Source organism: Rhinolophus ferrumequinum, chromosome 14 (genome assembly GCF_004115265.2).
Source record: "Rhinolophus ferrumequinum isolate MPI-CBG mRhiFer1 chromosome 14, mRhiFer1_v1.p, whole genome shotgun sequence".
Classification (NCBI taxonomy): domain Eukaryota; kingdom Metazoa; phylum Chordata; class Mammalia; order Chiroptera; family Rhinolophidae; genus Rhinolophus; species Rhinolophus ferrumequinum.
Genome location: NC_046297.1, coordinates 36052304 through 36071303, shown reverse-complemented (window position 1 = coordinate 36071303; position 19000 = coordinate 36052304). Strand labels below are relative to the sequence as shown.

At 35.9% G+C, this 19000-nt stretch overlaps 1 protein-coding gene across 13 annotated transcripts in view; it reads right to left on the bottom strand.

The window, feature by feature from the left end:
* Positions 1-19000, bottom strand: part of DPY19L4 (dpy-19 like 4) — a 71659-nt gene that overhangs the window by 48086 nt on the left and 4573 nt on the right. For 8 of the 13 annotated variants that reach the window (XM_033125891.1, XM_033125892.1, XM_033125897.1 and 5 more), the window contains exons 2-6: positions 17675-17785; positions 11735-11859; positions 2583-2673; positions 2207-2328; positions 1920-2065 (exon numbers count right to left, since the gene is read on the bottom strand). In XM_033125891.1, the coding sequence (XP_032981782.1) occupies positions 1920-2065; positions 2207-2328; positions 2583-2673; positions 11735-11859; positions 17675-17785 (595 nt within the window). Of the gene's footprint in view, positions 1-1919; positions 2066-2206; positions 2329-2582; positions 2674-11734; positions 11860-14261; positions 17786-19000 lie in introns of those variants that run through there. The other 5 variants (XM_033125898.1, XM_033125900.1, XM_033125896.1 and 2 more) reach the window with 4 other exon arrangements.

The following is a 19000-nucleotide window of genomic DNA, read 5'->3' as shown; positions in this document are numbered from 1 at the left end:
AGTTAAAACCCTTAGGTGAATTATTAATAGTGAAAAAAAATATTTATTTGGTGCCCCAAAACACCACACAGATTATTTTCTAGTCTTATCAAGAAAACACAACTATTCACTGTAGAGATCAGACTGTCATCCTCCAAACCAGCAGTCAATCTCAGCTCCAGTCAGGGGAGGCCAACTAAATATCATGTAACTTCTAATGTCATGGAACATGAAAAAATTATCATCTATGATATATTCTAATTAGAAATGCTTATCTTGAATCCATCAAGCCTTTAGACGTAGCTTTCCACTTATGGAAACACAAGAAATAAAGAAAAAAACTAGATGAAACCACAAGGAAGAGAAGCAAGAGAAATCCATATAGTGTGACATTCTGTAGCACAATTGACTTAGTCCCTTCAACACGCCATTGTCATAAAAAAGGAACTATATCAGATTTAAAGAGCAGTAAGGAACATCAGATGCAATGTGTGGTCCTGGATTAAATACTGGTTTGGATAAACCAGCTATGAGATATTTTGGGGCCAGTGTAGGAAACTGTAACATGGATTGGGTATTAAATAAGATAAAAAATTACTGAAAAGGTAGAGACTGCTAAACAAAGAAAGCAGCATATAAAACAGTATGTGCAATATATCTCATTTTGGCAAAAAAATACATACGCAAATATCTACATGCATACACCAAGGTATAAAAGATGCGCAGTGATTTCTAGGTAGTGGGAATATGTAGTTATTATTTTATTTTTGCTGGTTTTAATTTTCTACAACATACATATATTGCTTTTGTAATAAGAAATAAGAAAGTTTGGTTCAAAAAAATTATTTATACCAAACTCTTACCAGCATGTGACTCTAAAGATAAACAAAGCCCAGTAATAGATACTAGCCCTTATTGCTGAATCTTAGTAACTTGAAAGTACTGTCATATTTTTCATTTGGCAATTACTGAAAGAAATGTGTAACAGAAATGTTTAATTTTTAAAAATTTAATCTTAAGTGTTATCAGGGGGAAAGTGTTATGGGGAGGAAGGAGAATGCTATCATTCAAAGAATAGAATTTTGACAATGACCAATGTCAAGGAAATTTTTATAATGTCTCAAACCAGCCACCCATTTCAAAGAAACCCTAAGCTCTATATTCTTTATACTTGTTATTAAAAAACTGAGGCTGCTTTGTTCACCAAAAGGGATGGGTTTATTAATTCAAAGCACACTGTAATAGATCAATCTAGAATCGTTATCTGTGGTAGTTAACTTAGTAGTGATGTATCTGATGCCTCTGCCTTCTTTTCATGAAGCGTGTGTCATCAATTTTAAATAAAAGATGAAATAAGAGGTATATCCACATATGCCAATGTCACTATGTCTGAAAAAAGAGAGACATAAGGTGGGTATATTATTTTTTCAATTGTTGCATGGCAAACGACCACAAATGTAGTGGCTTAAAACACAGATTTATTAGCTCACAAACCCAGCAAAGTATGGCTGGATTCTCTGCTCAGGGGCTCCTTAAGCTAAAATCAAAGCACTGGCCAAGGCTACAGTTTTCATCAGGGCTTGTAGTCCTTCGACAAGCTCACTGGTTAGTGGCAGAAGTCATTTCCTCCTCACTTCAAACCAGCAACAGTGAAGCAAATCCTTTCCATGCTTCAAATATCTCCGATTTCTCCTTCTGCACCCGCTGGAGAAAGCTCTCTACTTTTATTTTTAAGGACTCATATGATTCAATCAGACCCACCAGGTAATCCTCCTACCTTTAAGGTCAACTGTGTCATGTGACATAACATACTCATAGGAACGGTATTTCATCACATTCCCATGTGGGGATTAGGGTTTGGAATATTGCAGGGAGAGGGTTAAAACTTACTACCACAGACACAAAAGATTGTAAAACGTAATTAAAAACATCTTTCTTACCTGTTAATAATGAACCATGCAACAGTAAGCATTCCTGCTAGCCAGGTTCCACTCATAATCCAACTTGTAACAAATAAAGCAGTAACATATATTCCTTGCAATCCAAACACAATACCAATATAGAAATATACTGGCTCAATAATCTCCTAATTGGAGAAAAGAGAGAGAGAGAGAGAGAGAGAGAGAGAGAGAGAGAGAGAGAGAAGGAGATAATAGGATGACATTAAATAATTTTGAGGAGTCACAGTATGTGAGATAAATATTATTATCAAAACAAAAACACATACATTGCTACCAGTTGCTTGATATAAAACGCTGGCAATAAGTTCTGGATATAGAGACATTTGCTGCACTGCATTTATGGTCTTCAGAGATACAGTTTTGTTATTGTGTGTCAGTTCGTAAACACCTAAAGATAGATAAATTTTTCTCTAGATTAATTATTCTGCTTTTTAAACAAGTTTTTCAGAGGTCATTAAATATTTTAAATTATCAAAAAAGATCTCAAAACATAATACTCTGTGCTTCATTTTCCCAATTTTTTTATTATGTACAAGAAATAACAATACCTATATTGAGACAAATCTCCACATTCAAGGGCTCCCAAATACGTTTTATTTTAGAAAAATATTGTTATTAAATATACAAATGTGGTTTTCATACCTCTTTCAAATGAAGGCGCCTTTAACATATCTTTATAATAAGAGTAATAAATGGCACTGTCACCCTGAAATGTGATTTCCCGTTCAAGCTCCTAAAAGAAAATATATTTAAATATCAGTGTCCTAAATTTAAATGGCTATCTTCCTTCTCTTTCCTCATCTTCTAAATTAATGCTATTTACTTAAGCTTTTATTCAAAGATGTTTGAATTTTTCTTTTATTACTAGTGGCTCTATTAATGAGGTTAAACTTTTTAATAATCTGGCAATCATTTTAATAAAACACATAAGGTTCAAAATGGATTGTAACTCATTGGTTATTTACCTGTTATACATAAGGAAAATCTAGAAGGAAAACCAAAAGAAATGCCCCAAGGACAGCAAGAATAGTAAGGAGGGTTATAAAAATGCTTGAGGTGTTAGAAGTCCATAATAAAAAAGTAAGTTTAAGAAGCAGTGTTTTCTATTGCTATTCCACTTCCCCAAGTATCCGAAACAGCAAGCCATTACTTAGTACTTTTCAAGAGCAGTAGATATTTAATCAGTGCTTTTCAAATGTACTTCCAGAAATATAAGTAAATCTTAAAATTCTGAAAATTAGGCTACATAGAACCAAGCATACAGGTAGTTAAAAACATTAAGAAACCTGTGCTTTTCCTGCTGAATCAGGTTTTCATAAATCTATAATCTTTTAGAGAGGTCCAAGATGGCAGCTGTGTAGGATGCTGAACTTGCCCCCTCCCATGCACTTTTATAGAGAGCAATTACTCCAAGAAAACTGAGAGCTGAATGAACAGCTTTGGAACAAGAGAAAGAGACCGAAAAGAGAAGGCTGGGAAACCATGGGAGCCCTCAGGAGCTGCAGGAATTCTCGGGATTAGAGATACCAGTGAGCTCCATTCTTTCCATTCCCTTCCACCTCCATAGGGTAGGTGGGGGCTCTATCAGATGCTCTGGTCTACCAGCAAGATCGCCTGCAACAATTTCCTGGACACACTACCAAGCACTTTTCAGGCCCTGATAAAGGGAACAAGCAGCATAAACAGGGCATTACTAAATGCACCTGGCCTCCCCACCTGGAGCTGCTCCAACTCCAAAGGCCAGCACCCCGACATCATAGACACCATAAGCACAGCTCAGCTCCTACAGGCCTGCCAAAATAACCTGGCACACAGCACACAGAGGCCGCTTCTACATAAGGCCACTTTAAGACTGAGATACCTATTTTGTGTAATTCATATAAACAAACATAGAAAGTCAAACAAAATGAAAACACCAAAGAATATCTCTCAAAGGAACAAGGAAAATCTCCAGGAAAAAAGTCCCTAAGGAAATAGAGATAAGTAAATTGCCTGATAAAGAACCCAAAGAAACAGTCATAAAGATGCTCACCAAACTTGAGAGTGGAATAGAGGAACTTAGGGAGAACTTCAACAAAGAGAAAATATAATAAAGTATAATAAAGAGCCAAGCAGATGACTTGATACTACATATAGAAAACCCTAACTAAAGACTTCACCAAAAACCTATGAGAACTAATAAATAAATTCAGTTGTTACAGAATACAGAATCAATATATAAAAATATGTTGCATCTCTATACACCAATAACAAACGATCAAAAGAAGTTAAGAACACAATCCCATTTACACTTGCATCAAAAAGTGTAAAATACCTAGAAATAAATTTAACCAAAGAGATGAAAGACCTGTACTCTGAAAACTATAAGACACGGAAGAAAGAAATTGAAGAAGATACAAATAAATTGAAGGATATAACTTTCTCAAGGATTGGAAGGATTAATATTGTTAAAATGTCCTTACTACCTAACGCAATATTCGAGACAATCCCTGTTAAAATACCAATGACACACTTCTCTGAATTAGAACACTAACCCTAAAATTTATATGGAACCACAAAAGATAACGAATAGCCAAAGACATTTTGAGAAAGAACTAAGTGGGAAGTATCAGACCCCATGATATCAAACTATACTATAAAGATACAATAATCAAAAGATAAAGTACTGGCATAAAAACAGATATATATGTTAGACAGGACAAGGGTCTCAAGGTCTGGGTGGTTCTTACTAAATGCTATTTTTGCTAAGTGTTAAAATGTAGCACAGTATTTTGCAGAAGCAGCTGTCAACTGATAAGCTTGACAGGAACCCAATCAGATAAGTATGGCCAACTGCCAAGAAGAAATCAACATGTAATTAACCAAACAGTGTATATAAGCAATAACTAAGCCTCTCTTTGGGGAGACAAAGCTTTGGATGTGAATCCTCTGTCTCCTTTACTTGCTGCAATTAAATAAAATGGCCTAACAACCACATCTCATTCTTCAATAGAATGAAACAAGTGGCGAACCCCTTGAGTTCGGTAACAAACAGATCAATGGAATAGAAAAGAGAGCCCAGAAATAAACCCTCGCTTATATAATCAATCCATGACACAGGAGGCAAGAATAGACAAAGGCATAAAGACAGTCTCTTCAATAAGTGGTGTTGGGAAAACTAGCTAGACACATGCAAAAAAGTGAAATCTTACACCATATAAAAAAAAATAAACTCAAAATGAATTAAAGAGGGGCTGGCCCAGTGGCTCAGGCGGTTAGAACTCCATGCTCCTAACTCTGAAGGCTGCCGGTTCGATTCCCACATGGGCCAGTGGGCTCTCAACCACAAGGTTGCCAGTTCGATTCCTCGAGTCCCGCAAGGGATGGTGGGCAGTGCTCCCTGCAACTAAGATTGAACACAGCTCCTTGAGCTGAGCTGCCGCTGAGCTCTCAGATGGCTCAGTTGGTTGGAGCACGTCCTCTCAACCACAAGGTTGCCAGTTCAACTCCCGCAAGGGATGGTGGGCTGCGCCCCCTGCAACTAGCAAAGGCAACTGGACCTGGAGCTGAGCTGCGCCCTCCACAACTAAGACTGAAAGGACAACTTGAAGCTGAACGGCACCCTCCATAACTAAGATTGAAAGGACAACAACTTGACTTGGAAAAAAGTCCTGGAAGTACACACTGTTCCCCAATAAAGTCCTGGGTTTCCCTTTCCCCAATAAAATTAAAAAAAAAAATGAATTAAAGACATAAATATAAGGCCTGAAACCATAAAACCCCTTGAAGGAAACATAGGCAGTAAAGTCTTTGACATTGTTCTTAGAATATCTTTTTGGATATGTCTCCTTGGACAAGATAAACAAACAGACAAACAAATGAGACTACATCAAACTAAAATTTTTTGTAAAGCAAAGGAAACCAACAACTAAACGAAGACAACCAACTGAGAGAAGATATTCACAAAGGATACATCTCATAAGGAGTTAACAACCAATATACATAAAGAACTCATACAACTTAACACCAAAAAACCCAAAACAATCTGATTAAAAAACGGGCAGAGGGCTTCCAGTCAAGATGGCGGAGGAGGTAAACACTGTGCTAGCCGCCTCCCATGATCACATCAAAATTACAACTAAACTACAGAACAACCATCATTGAGAATTGTCTGATTGTGTCTCACTGAACAGAAGTCCTACAACTAAGGACATATGGAAGAATCCATGTTGAGACTAGTAGGAGGGGTGAAGATGAAGAATGGGCTGGTCCCACAAGCATGTGTAGCAGTTAAAAACTGGAAGGGATATCTCAGCTGCAGCGGTCCCCCCGAGGAGCATGGGTCACAGCCTCACACCAGGCTCCCCAGCCCGGAATTTCTGTGCCAGGAAAACAGGTCCCCACAACTTCTGGCTGTGAAAACCAGCAGAGACTGTGGCTGAGTGAGATGGAGGGCTACTGTGTCCTAGGCATTCCTATTACAGGGCCTGCATATAGACTTACTCATTGACGGTCTCACTAGCTCTGAGCTCCAACACTGGGGCAGTAACTCAAAAGACGCCAGGGACAAATGAGAAATTGAAATGTCTGGTTTCAGGGCTAGGGCTGGAGGGGGAGCTTTCTCCCAGACAGAATTGCTGGCAAAAGCCATTGTTCCTTTGTTGAACCATCCCACCCGGCCTGCACATGCAGGCATCCACTATATCTGAGTCTCCATCAACCTAGCTAACACTGTAAGCCCCATGCTCGTGATTCCCTGAGATCCCACTCCACCCAAATTGCTGACTCACTCAAGCCACTTCCAGTGGCTTTTCCATACAAGCGGCATGTCTTGGCTCATGCTGCAGACGTTCCTGCAACCTCTTGAAGGCTCACAAACCCCAAACAAACAGCATCTGGCTTTGGCATGCCCCATGTCTTGCTAAGCAGCCAGAAGCCTGGCACTACCAGCAGCCGGCCTCAGTTCACAGCTTAGCCTCTTCCAGGCACCTCCAAGCCCAGCACAAGTGGCAACCACCTGCAAATTACTTGGTAGCTCATATCAAGTGGTCCTCGGCAGGGCAAGACAGCGGCTGCCCTTGGCCTGCACCAGAGCCCCTGCCCCCACAAAAGGCCCTAAAACGAACATACCCAATGGTCTGCTTCAGACAACACAGAAGCACCATCCAACTACCTCCACAAACAACACACCCAAAGGATGACATGGCAGGCACCACAGCCCTGCTAAAGTGAATCCTGCTCCATAGGGTCAGCCCCTGCATAACAATTCATCCACAGTCCTCACAACCAATCAGCCTGAGGGCCAATCCATCAAATTGACATGCAACAGTAATCAAGATTCAACTACAACAGAAGGGCACACACAACCCACACAGGATACACCTGGAGCACGCAGCTCAGGTGACCAGGAAAACTGTGCCACTAGGCCCCACAGGACACTTACTACATAAGGCCATTCTAACAAGACCAGGAGATACAGCAGATTTACCTAATACATAGGAAAAAAAAAAAAACAGAGAGGCAGCCAAAATGGGGAAACAAAGAAACACGTCCCAAATAAAAGAACAGAACAAAGCCCCAAAAAAGAACTAAACAAAATGGAGACAAGCAATCTACCAGATGCAGACGTCAAAACACTGGTTATCAGAATGTCAAAGAAAAACAAAACAAAAATGGAGATAGAAAACACAAAAAAGAACTAGTCAGAAAAGAAGAGCACAATAACTGAAATGAAGAATACATTAGAGGAAATCAAAAGTAGATTAGATAAAGCAGAGGATCCAATCAGCAATTTGGAAGATAAAGCAGCAGAAAACACCCAATGAGAACAACAAGAAAAAAGAACCCAATAAAATGAGGATAGTTTAAGGGGCCTCTGGGACAACATCAAGTGTACAAACACTTGCATCTAGGGGTACCAGAAGGGGAAGAGAGAGAGAGCAAGGAATTGAAAACCTATTTGAAGAAATAATGATGGAAAACTTCCCTAGCCTGGCGAAGGAAATAGACATACAAGTCCAAGAAGCACAGTCCCAAACAAGGTGAACCCATACAGGCCCATAGTAGGACATATCATAATTAAAATGCCAAACGTTAAAGATAAAGAATCTTAAAAGCAAAGAGAAAAGCTGTTAGCTACTTGCAAGGGAGCTCCCATAAGACTGTCAGCTGATTTCTCAACAAAAACTTTGCAGGCCACAAGGGACTGGCAGGAAATATTCAAAGTGATGAAAAAGCAAGGACCTATTATAACTAAGATTACTCTATTTAGCAAAGCTATCATTTAGAATTGAAAGACAGACAAAGAGCTTCTCAAACAAGAAAAAGCTAAAGGAGCTCATCACCATGAAACCAGTATTACAAGAAATGTTAAAGGGACTTCTTTAAGAAGAAGAAAAAAGAAAAAGAACAAAAATATAAATAAAATACCAAAAACTACAAATCTATCAACAATTACTTTCAATGTAAATGGATTAAATGCTCTAATCAAAAGACACAGGGTGGCTTGACCAACAAGACCCTTACATATGCTGCCTACAAGATACTCACTTTAGATAAAAAGACACACACAGACTGAAAATAAAGGGAAAAAGATAATTCATGATAATGAAAACGGGAAAAAAAAGCTGTGCAAGCAATATTTATACCAGATAAAGCAGACTTTAAAACAAAGGCTATCGGGCCAGCCCGGGGCTCAGGCGGTTAGAGCTCCATGCTCCTAACTCCGAAGGCTGCAGATTCGATTCCCACATGGGCCAGTGGGCTCTCAACCACAAGGTTGTCAGTTCAATTCCTCGAGTCCCGCAAGGGATGGTGGGCAGCGCCCCCTGCAGCTAAAATTGAACACAGCATCTTGAGCTGAGCTGCAGCTGAGCTCCCAGATGGCTTGGTTGGTTGGAGCCCACAAGGTTGCCGGTTGGACTCCCGCAAGGGATGGTGGGCTGCGCCCCCTGCAACTAGTAATGGCAACTGGACCTGGAGCTGAGCTGCGCCCTCCACAACTAAGACTGAAAGGACAACAACTTGAAGCTGAACGGCACCCTCCACAACTAAGACTGAAAGGACAACAACTTGACTTGGAAAAAAGTCCTGGAAGTACACACTGTTCCCCAATAAAGTCCTGTGCCCCTTCCCCATTAAAATCTTAAAAAAAAAAAAAAAAAAAAAAAAAGAGTTTGCTAAAAAAAAAAAAAAAGGATATCAAATATATGGTGATAGAAGGAGAACTGACTCCGGGTGGTGAACACACAGTGGAATTTATAGATGATGTAATACAGAATTGTACACCTGAAATCTATGTAATTTTACTAACAATTGTCACCCCAATACATTTAAAAAAAAAGAAATTAAGACATATAATTATAAAAAAAAAAAAAAAAAAAGGCTGTAACAAGAAACAAAGAAGGACCCAGTAATTCCACTTCTGGGTATTTATCCAAAGAAAACAAAAATATAAATTCGAGAAGATATATGCACGCTACTTTCATTGCATCATTACTAGTAATAGCCAAGATACAGAAGCAGCGTAGATGTCCATCAATAGATAAATGGATAAAGAAGATATGGTATGTACACAATAGAATATTATTCAGCAATAAAAAAGAATGAAATCATGCCATTTGCGACAACATAGACCTAGAGGATATTATGCTTAGTGAAGTAAGTCAGACAGAGAAAGACAAATACCATATTATTTCACTTATATGTGGAACCTAAAAAAAAAAAAATAATAAACAAAACAAAACAGAAACAGACAATAGCTATAGAGAACTAGCTGATGGGTGCCAAAAGGGAAGAATGGGAGGATGGGAATAAAAATATCTACAATATTTTAAAATCAAACTTGTTTATTTTCATGTATATTTATCAATACAAAAACAAAAGATATCAGAGCAGTTTCCCCAAAGTTTGATCAAAGAAGATATACTCTTAAAATATAAATGGGTATTACCTAAAAAGAGTTTATAGTTAAATAAGTTGTGTAAAAGGCTGGATTAAAGAAAGTTAAACGGGCTTACTGCAAGACTTTTCCAAGTTTCAGTATACATTATGCACTGTCAATCTCCAAGAGGATGTCTTTCCCAGATGTATTTGATCAGTGGATCTTTTTTTTCATTTATAGTTTATTAATCTAAATAAATTTCCTTAAAATAATTTTTTATTAATGGAAACAGATTGTTTCTAAGATTTCAAAGATGTAAACTCTTAATCAGTGTTTCTCAAATTTAATGTGCATATGAATCTCCTGGAGATCTTATTAAAATGTAGATTGTGATTATCAAGTAGGGGCTAAGAATCTGCAATTCTGAAACAGCTCCCAGATGACGCCAATACTCCTCTGTCATACACAATACTTTGAAAAACAAGGTTCTTGATGAATGCCTTCTAAATTTTCAGTCTTTAGGTTGTTCTCAATTCTGCCTACGTAATGGAATCACTTAGAAATATTTTGAGCAATACTGCTTCCAGAACTCCTTCCACCCCCACCTACGAATCTGAGGGAGGTCATTTTTTTTAAAGCTCCACAGATCATTCTATTATACATCCAATATTGAGAACTACTAATAATTAATCTGCATAACATTTCTAACTCTTTTGCTGTGACATTCATATATGTTTTCTTAAGACTTGCACTATCAACAACAAAGATGTTTTGTACGCCATATTGAGTAACATTTTGTAATAATTTTTTATGTTATCAATGCCATTAGATTCTAATTTATCTATACTTAAATCTAATTGATGACCCTTAGTATGTTTTGAGTATTTTTGCTAAAAGTCAATATAATGGTAAATTTATTACCATATAACAAAGGTTTAAAATAAAAATAATGTCATTTATGTACAAAGCAGCTCAAAATGTTATGAAATGCATAATAGTCAAAATATCAACTTTTTATTTTTTGTGGATTTTTGACACATTTAAAAATAAACTTGAAATCAATTAATGTAGTGAAAGAGCTAAGGAGATAAATATATGCTACAGTAATAGCTTTTGTCAAACCAATATATTCAGTTAAATGTTTTGGTGGTGCTAGGTAAATCAATGGCTTAAAAACATTTAGTCCGACTGACTACCTGCGTAAAATAAGAACAATAACAAAACAATTTGGGTTAAAACAAAACAAAAAAAAACACACAAAACCCTTTAGAGTCAAGTGGTAACACCATGTATTACCATGTATTAACACCATGTATTAATACATGTAACACCATGTAACACCATGTATTAACACAGGTATATCTGATTATGAAGGTAAGTTAAAAATAACTTATCAAAGGCCAAATGAATTATGAATATAATCACAGTAACTAAAAAATCTGGAATATATATGATTTAAAACCAAATATTAAACATACTAATATGAGGCAACATCTGAATAAATACTGTTATGCCTGTTATTTTTCAATACCCCCAAAACATTCTAATCATGTAATCTAAACATTAGTATATTTTGATTTTGAAATTTACAGATTGTTTCTGAAATGTTAACTGCCAAAGCCTTAACTAAAAAGCTGACTAAACTCGATACCACTTCACCATCATCAAAAGTCCCTGATAAATTAACTGCATGAAGGATAGCACCCTCATAGTTGCTATTTTATGGCCTTGAAATACAGTCTATTCAAATTTTCAAGGTTGATACTGTGACTGTGTTCTCAAAACAACTTCTATACTATTTTGTTTCTAAAGGGCTGTAAATAAGAAAGCACTTGTCATATGTATCACACATCTACTTTGGCTCCCGGGGAAGCACATACATTAGTATTAAATACTAAACAACTTTCACACACTCAAAAGTTTTTCTTCTTACCTGCCTGTTGGAAAACCAGAATTTCCGTTCATGGTATGCTGACAAATAGAGAGCATACATCATACCACTAGTAACTGCTGCAAGACAGCCAATGAAAATCTTTGCAAAGCGCTGCAATAATACATCTGAAAAAGCATATTAAAAGTAATCAGATGTAGATGATATTTATATTTATGCACTTCTATTAAAAAAGAAAAAGTAATCAAAAGGTGGTATAGACCGTTGATATGATGTGATGAAAATGGCATTCTAATGCTGTGGTCTTCCTCTCCCAAACTCATAATCCTAGTCTGATCATGAGAAAAACAGTAAATTCCAATAGAAGGGCATCCTACAATATACCTAACCAGTATTCTTCAAAACTGTCAAGGACATCAAAACCAAGAAAGCCCGAGAAACTGTCACAGCCAACAGAAGCCTAAGGAGACATGACAACTAAATGTAATGTATTCTGCATGGGATCCTGGAACAGGAGAAAGGACATTAGGTAAAAACTAAAGAAATCTGAATAACATATGGACTTTAGTTTAAAATAATATATCAATATTGGTTCATTAATTGTAACGAATGTACCATACTAAAATGTTAATAATAGGGAAAACTCTGTATGGGGGGTAGATGGAAACTCTACTACCTGTTCCATTCTTGTATAAATCAAAAATGTTTTACAAATTAAAGTCTATTAATTTTAAAAAGGAATCAATGGAATGCACTATGAAAATCTAAAGAAAAAATACAGGTTCATTCAGAATTACTCCTTATATTTTTTCTTAAAAGGAATTTTTTTCTTTATTGAGGAATAATTTACATACTACTATAAACTACAGCCATTTAAAGTGTACAATTCAATGACTTTTGATGATTATGTACGTAAAACATCATGTACAACTGTTATATAATGTGTAACTGCCTCTTGATGAAATAACATAAAAATATTTGGATTTTCTATACACAGGATGATTTAGTCCTGCTATAGCTATAATATTAAGTATACTAATAAGCACAGACCTAAGGGCCCAAAGCCCAGTGTTCTGGTACTGAATGACTATAAGTTTGTAAAAATTAACTTATCAGTTTAGCTAAATTAAAATTTTAGCTATTTTCAAAACATTTCATAAATATTAGTTTGCATAGCATACTAGAAGCATTAGATTAGTTATATATCACTAAATTAATATGAATTATATTCAAAGTGCTTGATGAACACTGGCCAATAAATCGAATATTAGTGTAAGTATGATACAACTGTTTTAAACTTACTGTTTCCAATAGCATGTGTAAAGCATTTGGCCTGGCACACAGTAAGAGCTCAGTTAAAAAAAAAATTTAAAAAAAAAAGAATACAAAAACTTATCTATGGTGGCAATTTGGCAAAAGCGCTTCAAAGTTTCTAAACGTAGATTTTTTCCTACTTTTTTTTTTCTATTAAGCCTTAGACATTGGCAAATTAATCCTAATTATTTTATAAATAGGCTGTTATAAAAAATACAATCAACCAAATCTTATATAGATTGTACCTGATTTACAATGTTTCTACTTACAATTTCTCAACTTTATGACAGTGCCAAAGTGATATGCAGTAGAAGCCGTACTTCAGATTTTGAATTTTGATCTTTTCCCTGGCTAGCAATATGTGGTATGAAACTCTTTTGTGATGTTGGGCAGCAGTAGAGACCCACAGTTCCTAGTCAGGCACATGAGCACAGGGGTAAAGTGATACTCTACAGTGCAGTTTAAATGCATTTTCGACTTATGATATTTTCAACTTACTATGGGTTTATCGGGATGTAACCTCCATATAAGTTGAAGAGCATCTGTATATAAATGCCTTACCTTAACACTAAATATTTTGTTTCTGAAAGTTTTTTCTAAAGAGTGAAAATGGAAACAAGCTATCAGTGTTTTACATAAGTGTATATATTTTAGAGAAAATAAAGAGCTCTGGGCTCTGAAAATTGCCTTAAAAATTATCATTTTTTGAAAAGGATCTGACTTCAGGTTATGTTAGTCATAAACCAGCCTAATCAGATAACTTCTGTGTGCTCATCCCTTCATTTGTAAAATGCTGATCATGTACAAAAAAAGAAACAAAAAATAACACTACATAAATGTCAATATCAATAATATAAGAGCATAGTTAAGGAATATTTAAAGCACGAGAAAAAGCTAATGACATGCTAAGAAAAGAAATGTAGAATTCAATTTCACAAAAAGTATTTTAAAGAAAGGTAAGTACATTGAAAAAAATATAAGTAAAACTTGTCAAAAATTTAAGAGTGGTTAAATCTGGAATTATGCATACTTTTTATTTTTATTATACTTTTCTCTATTTCCCACATTTTCTATCCTGAAAATATATTTTTGAGGTTAAAATACTGTTTCATAGTAGTTATATCTGAATTATTGATCTTTCTTATACTGTATTTTCCTAAATGTTTTAAATGACCACTCTATTAGTCAGCTTTGCTGTGATAAAAAGGTGACCCCAAACTATCAGTGGCTTATAAAACAAAGGTTTATTTCTCACTCATTTTAATTGTGGGTTTCAGGTCGGCGGTAACTCTTTACTCAATTTCAGACTTCAAATTAGCTGCAGCTCTTCTCCTTGTATCTTCTTCAGAGTTCCAGACTGGGATCAATGCTTACTTGGTACATGTTCTCATGACAAGAAAAAAGAGGAAAACAGGCAGAATCATACAGTGCCTCTTACAGCTTCTGGTCAGCTAGCATACTGCTATTTCCACTCACATTCCATTGACCCAGGCAAGCCACAATAATAAGCCTGACAACGGGGTACAGAAGTATACTCCACTTCAGCAAGGCATTCTAAATCACACAGCAATGGGAAGGAATGTATAATCAATCCACTTTTAGAGAAGGGAGCAAACATTTGGGAACAATAAAAGGGTCCACCAGGGTCTGTCCCATTAATCACAAATACTCACTTCCCTCCCAAAGGCAATCATTCCTTCTCAAGAAAGATACCCTAAGAATAGCTTCCCCAGCCTGCTTCCTGCATGTAGAAAGTTAGGGACACAAACATCATTTTAAGATCTGAATAACTATGTCCTTTTTAATCTACGTTGGCAGTTCTTTTGATAGTACATGTCTCTCAAAAGATTAGCTAGCAATTCTCCTAGGTATTTACCTACAAGATATAAAAAGAGATGACCACAAAAAGATTTGTACAAGTATGTTCACAGCAGCCTTATTCATAAAAGGTAAATACTGGAAACTACTCAAACGTCCAACAAGAAGGGATAAACAATTACAGCAACACGAATGAATCTCAAAATCATTATATAGGATAACATACTAAGCGAAAGAATCCAGATACAAAGGCATACATGTTGTATGATTCCATTTATATGAAATTCTAGAAATGCAAAGTTAATCAATATTGAAAAATATCAGAAGACTGGTTGTCTTGGGGAACAGTGAGGAAATCTACTGAAAAGAGATACGAAGGAACTTTCTGGGATAACGGAAATGTTCTTTATCTTGTTTCAGCTGTATTCAAGTGTCAAAACTCATTTAGTACCTAAGATTCTATCATTTTATTGTATGCTAATTATACCTTAATTTAAAAAAATCAAATCACTCATTTTTGCAAAGAAAAGAACAATTTTGTTGGCTTTTTACTTATTTGATTCCAGTCAGCTTCATATCCCAATAACTATACTCATTTTTTTTTCTACATATGCCTCCCTCAAAGATTTAATTACATGTATTTTGAGCTTATCAAGTTTTTGTGGGACCACACTCTTTGATCTTTTTCCCTGAGTGCTTTGTCCAATTAAAAGAACTTACTAGGAACTACCTTAATCTATTTATAAACTTTAATGAGTGATAGCCATGCCCTTATTTGGTCATCTTAATCAACTTTTGTTACTCAAAGTATTTCTCAGTTTTATTTTTTTACTGGTTGAAAAAGACAAAGTTCTAACTTCAACACTACACGTCCCAGATATTTTGCATTCTCTATTTTCCTCTTCATTCCTGCTTGCAAATAGGCCAATTCTGTTCTAAATTCATCTTTTCTATAATTAACTGCAGCTAATAACCAAGGCACTCTAGTATCACTCTGTTTTGCAATCTTGTTACCTAAAATAATAAAAAATTAGTATTAAAATATGCAACTATTCACAGGAAAGTTTTATAAAATGTTTGTCACTGTATAATATGGATTATTTTTCTAGCTTCCAAAGTTTTCTTGCTGCCAGACCCTGAATTAGATCTGTAGATGACCTATTGCCTTTATCTTATTTGAGCAAATATATGTAAAGGAGCCCTCAACTCTATATGAGCAGGAAGCAATTTGAGAAAGCTGTTCAGCTCCTAAGAATGGCCTATTCTCCAAAGCTATCTTCAGATATAGTTCAGGAGGATAATAGAAAAGGAAGGATCTACAGAGGGTGGACCCAAGGACCACAGAGAACAATGAACTAGGAAGCTACTCCCAAGGAAAACAAGTGGGGCCTGATCAAGAAACATTCCCTACCCCAGGGTAAGGAGACCTCATATTTACCTACTAGGATTTCAGAATTGCTATGGACAGTGGCTATGTATGTTTCTCACTCTTCCTCTTTCTGAATGAAAGCTTTTGGTTATCCTGTTCCTGTCCAACAATGTATAATGTGAAAAGGGGCATGTACAGAAAAGAATGAACATAGCAGGCCTGCAACTACTTTGCTAAGAAATGCCTTGCAAGGTAGGCTACTGGCTGACATTTGGGACCTTGGATTTCAATAGGATTCCCACCATTTTTTAACTGATAAAAATGGTTTACTTTGCCTAACTTGTTTGTACAAACAATGTGGTTCATGCTACTGCTTTCCTCCTGGGAGTCTACAATTTTGGTATGTGGTAGGCAGAGGTTATGTGATCAGCTGCCAATAAAAACCCAGAGCAGAGTGGCTAATGAGCTTCCCTGGTAGACAAAATTATAAACATGACAACTTGATGCTGAAAGAAGCAAGCATGTGGTGTGTGACTCCATTTGGAGAGGAATCCTGGAAGCTTGTGCCTAGTTTCTTGTAGACTTCAGCCCATAAGCCTTTGCTGAATTTGTTTTGTATTGTTTACTGTAATAAATCATAGCTGTGATAATAAATCACAGCTGTGAATACATGACTGTATTCTGATACCTGTGAGTCCTCTTAGCTAATTTCAGAACATAGAGGTGGTCTTGGGGACCTGGACACAGAGCAGATAACTTGTCTTTTTACTTTATAGGTCTCTGGATCATGAGTCATAGCTGACCAGATATAGATAATAAGACCTTGGGCTTCAAGACTGATGCCATGACTAGATAAGACTTTCTTCCCTGGTGTAGGGGAAGTAACAAATATATTTTGTCTGTAGGAGAGAAGAAAATATTTATGATAAAAAAGACAGAATAGGGTAGACTGTTATTGTTATTCCCAACTAGTTTATCCTTTCCTATAAAAAGATTATCTATCCCTGACCACTACCATGTCACTTGCAATGTTTTCCCCGTCGTCACCCGTCGTCAGAACATACTCCTCCATCTCACTGTTTAACTATATGACTTGATTGGGCTAATAGAATATGAGTGCAAGTGACAATATACCAGTTCAGCAGAAACTTTCAGAGGAACTGCATGACTCTGCCTGCTCTCTTGTTCCTTTCCTCTGCCACAAGAAAAACATGTCCTAAATAGGGGCTATTCCTTTGTGACACATAAAGCTACATCAGCCAACCTGTGGCCACACATGTAATTTTAATCAGAAATAAATGTTTGTTGTAAATGAGTGAGATTTAGGGGTTGTTCTACAGCACAACCTAATGAAAGCTGGCTGATATCACTGTATGTTAACCACAGAATATGTTTATACATTTAACACATTAATACAAAATAGACTAACTAGCATAACTATTTTTGTAGTAACACTAAAATTCCAAATCTACCTAACTTACGTTTTGGGGCTCTTTCAGGAACTGCAGTGTCATCAATTTTCTTTTCTTTGGCAGATTCTTTATATTCTGAAGACTTTGGCTTTTTTCTTTGGCGCAGTTCTATAGCTGGTCCTTAAAATATTTGAAAAGTTATTGCAACATGTATCAAATTATTCTGTCTATATCCCGAATGATTAACTTTTATAACACTAAGGCAAAAGTCACACAAAGACTATTATATTCATAATTATTTTAGTACTTCCCACAAAACTGTCTTTTCTATAAACAAAAATATAGGTTCTGCCTCCAACCTGTGCTTGTGCTTTCAGAATCCTATTGATAAACCAATGAGCTCTTCTCCTAAGATGATGCTATTTTTAAAATATCCCAAAATAAACTCTTTTCCAGAATGACTGGGGAACAAAGTGATATGTAATAAATTAGCTTATCATTTTAGTTACCTGAGAGCATCACATGCATAATTTTTGAATCAAAATATAATAAAATACATTGGTAAAACTGTACTTCATTTTTTAAACGATCCTGAAAGTTCTACAGAATTTCACAGTACTTTCACTGCAGAATTTCATTATCATTCAACAGTCATAGATTTAGGTATTAGAAAATAGGGTGAACCTATAAATATTTGGGAAGGTCTCAGAAATTTCCCAATATTAGACTATCAACTCTTTATATATTCAAGAAAAAAATGTAATGCAGAAAGTACTTTTAAACCAGTAAAGTAGATTCCAAATTAAGCAGAAATTGACTAAATTCAATTTAACTACTTTTCTTCCCTAGAATTAATTGTCTTATGGGGTAGGCTTTGCTGTTGTATAGGTACAAAGTCCTATCAAGTTTTTAAGGTGTACAATAATTTATCTCCTCCTCATAGAAGTAGAGGAGTTTTCCTTTTCTCTTAGTGATGATTTCAGGCTATGAAATAAGAGCCTAAAGGGAGGAATCAAAAAAGGGGAAATAATCAGCTACTGCTGCTGATCAGATGAATTGTTTCCTAACTTAGTAAACACTGGCACAGAGAGAAAAAAATACTGTACAGTTAGTGGGTTCAGTCCGACTTGTCTAATTTTTAACCATTTCTATACTATCATTTATTGTGTAGTCATGGTAAGTAGTGAAGCCACTGACTACATTAGAAAATGACATTATCATTATAAAAGTCATACTGTGAATTTTGGGTTTTGCATACAAATCTGGGTCAACTAACATCATTGTATTCCTTTTTCATGATGCCCTTTTAACTTTCCCCTTCTATGGGTTAAAGCAAAAGTTAGAAGAAGGCAACAAGAATAAAGATTTATGTAAAGCCAAATAAAGTCTTCAGAT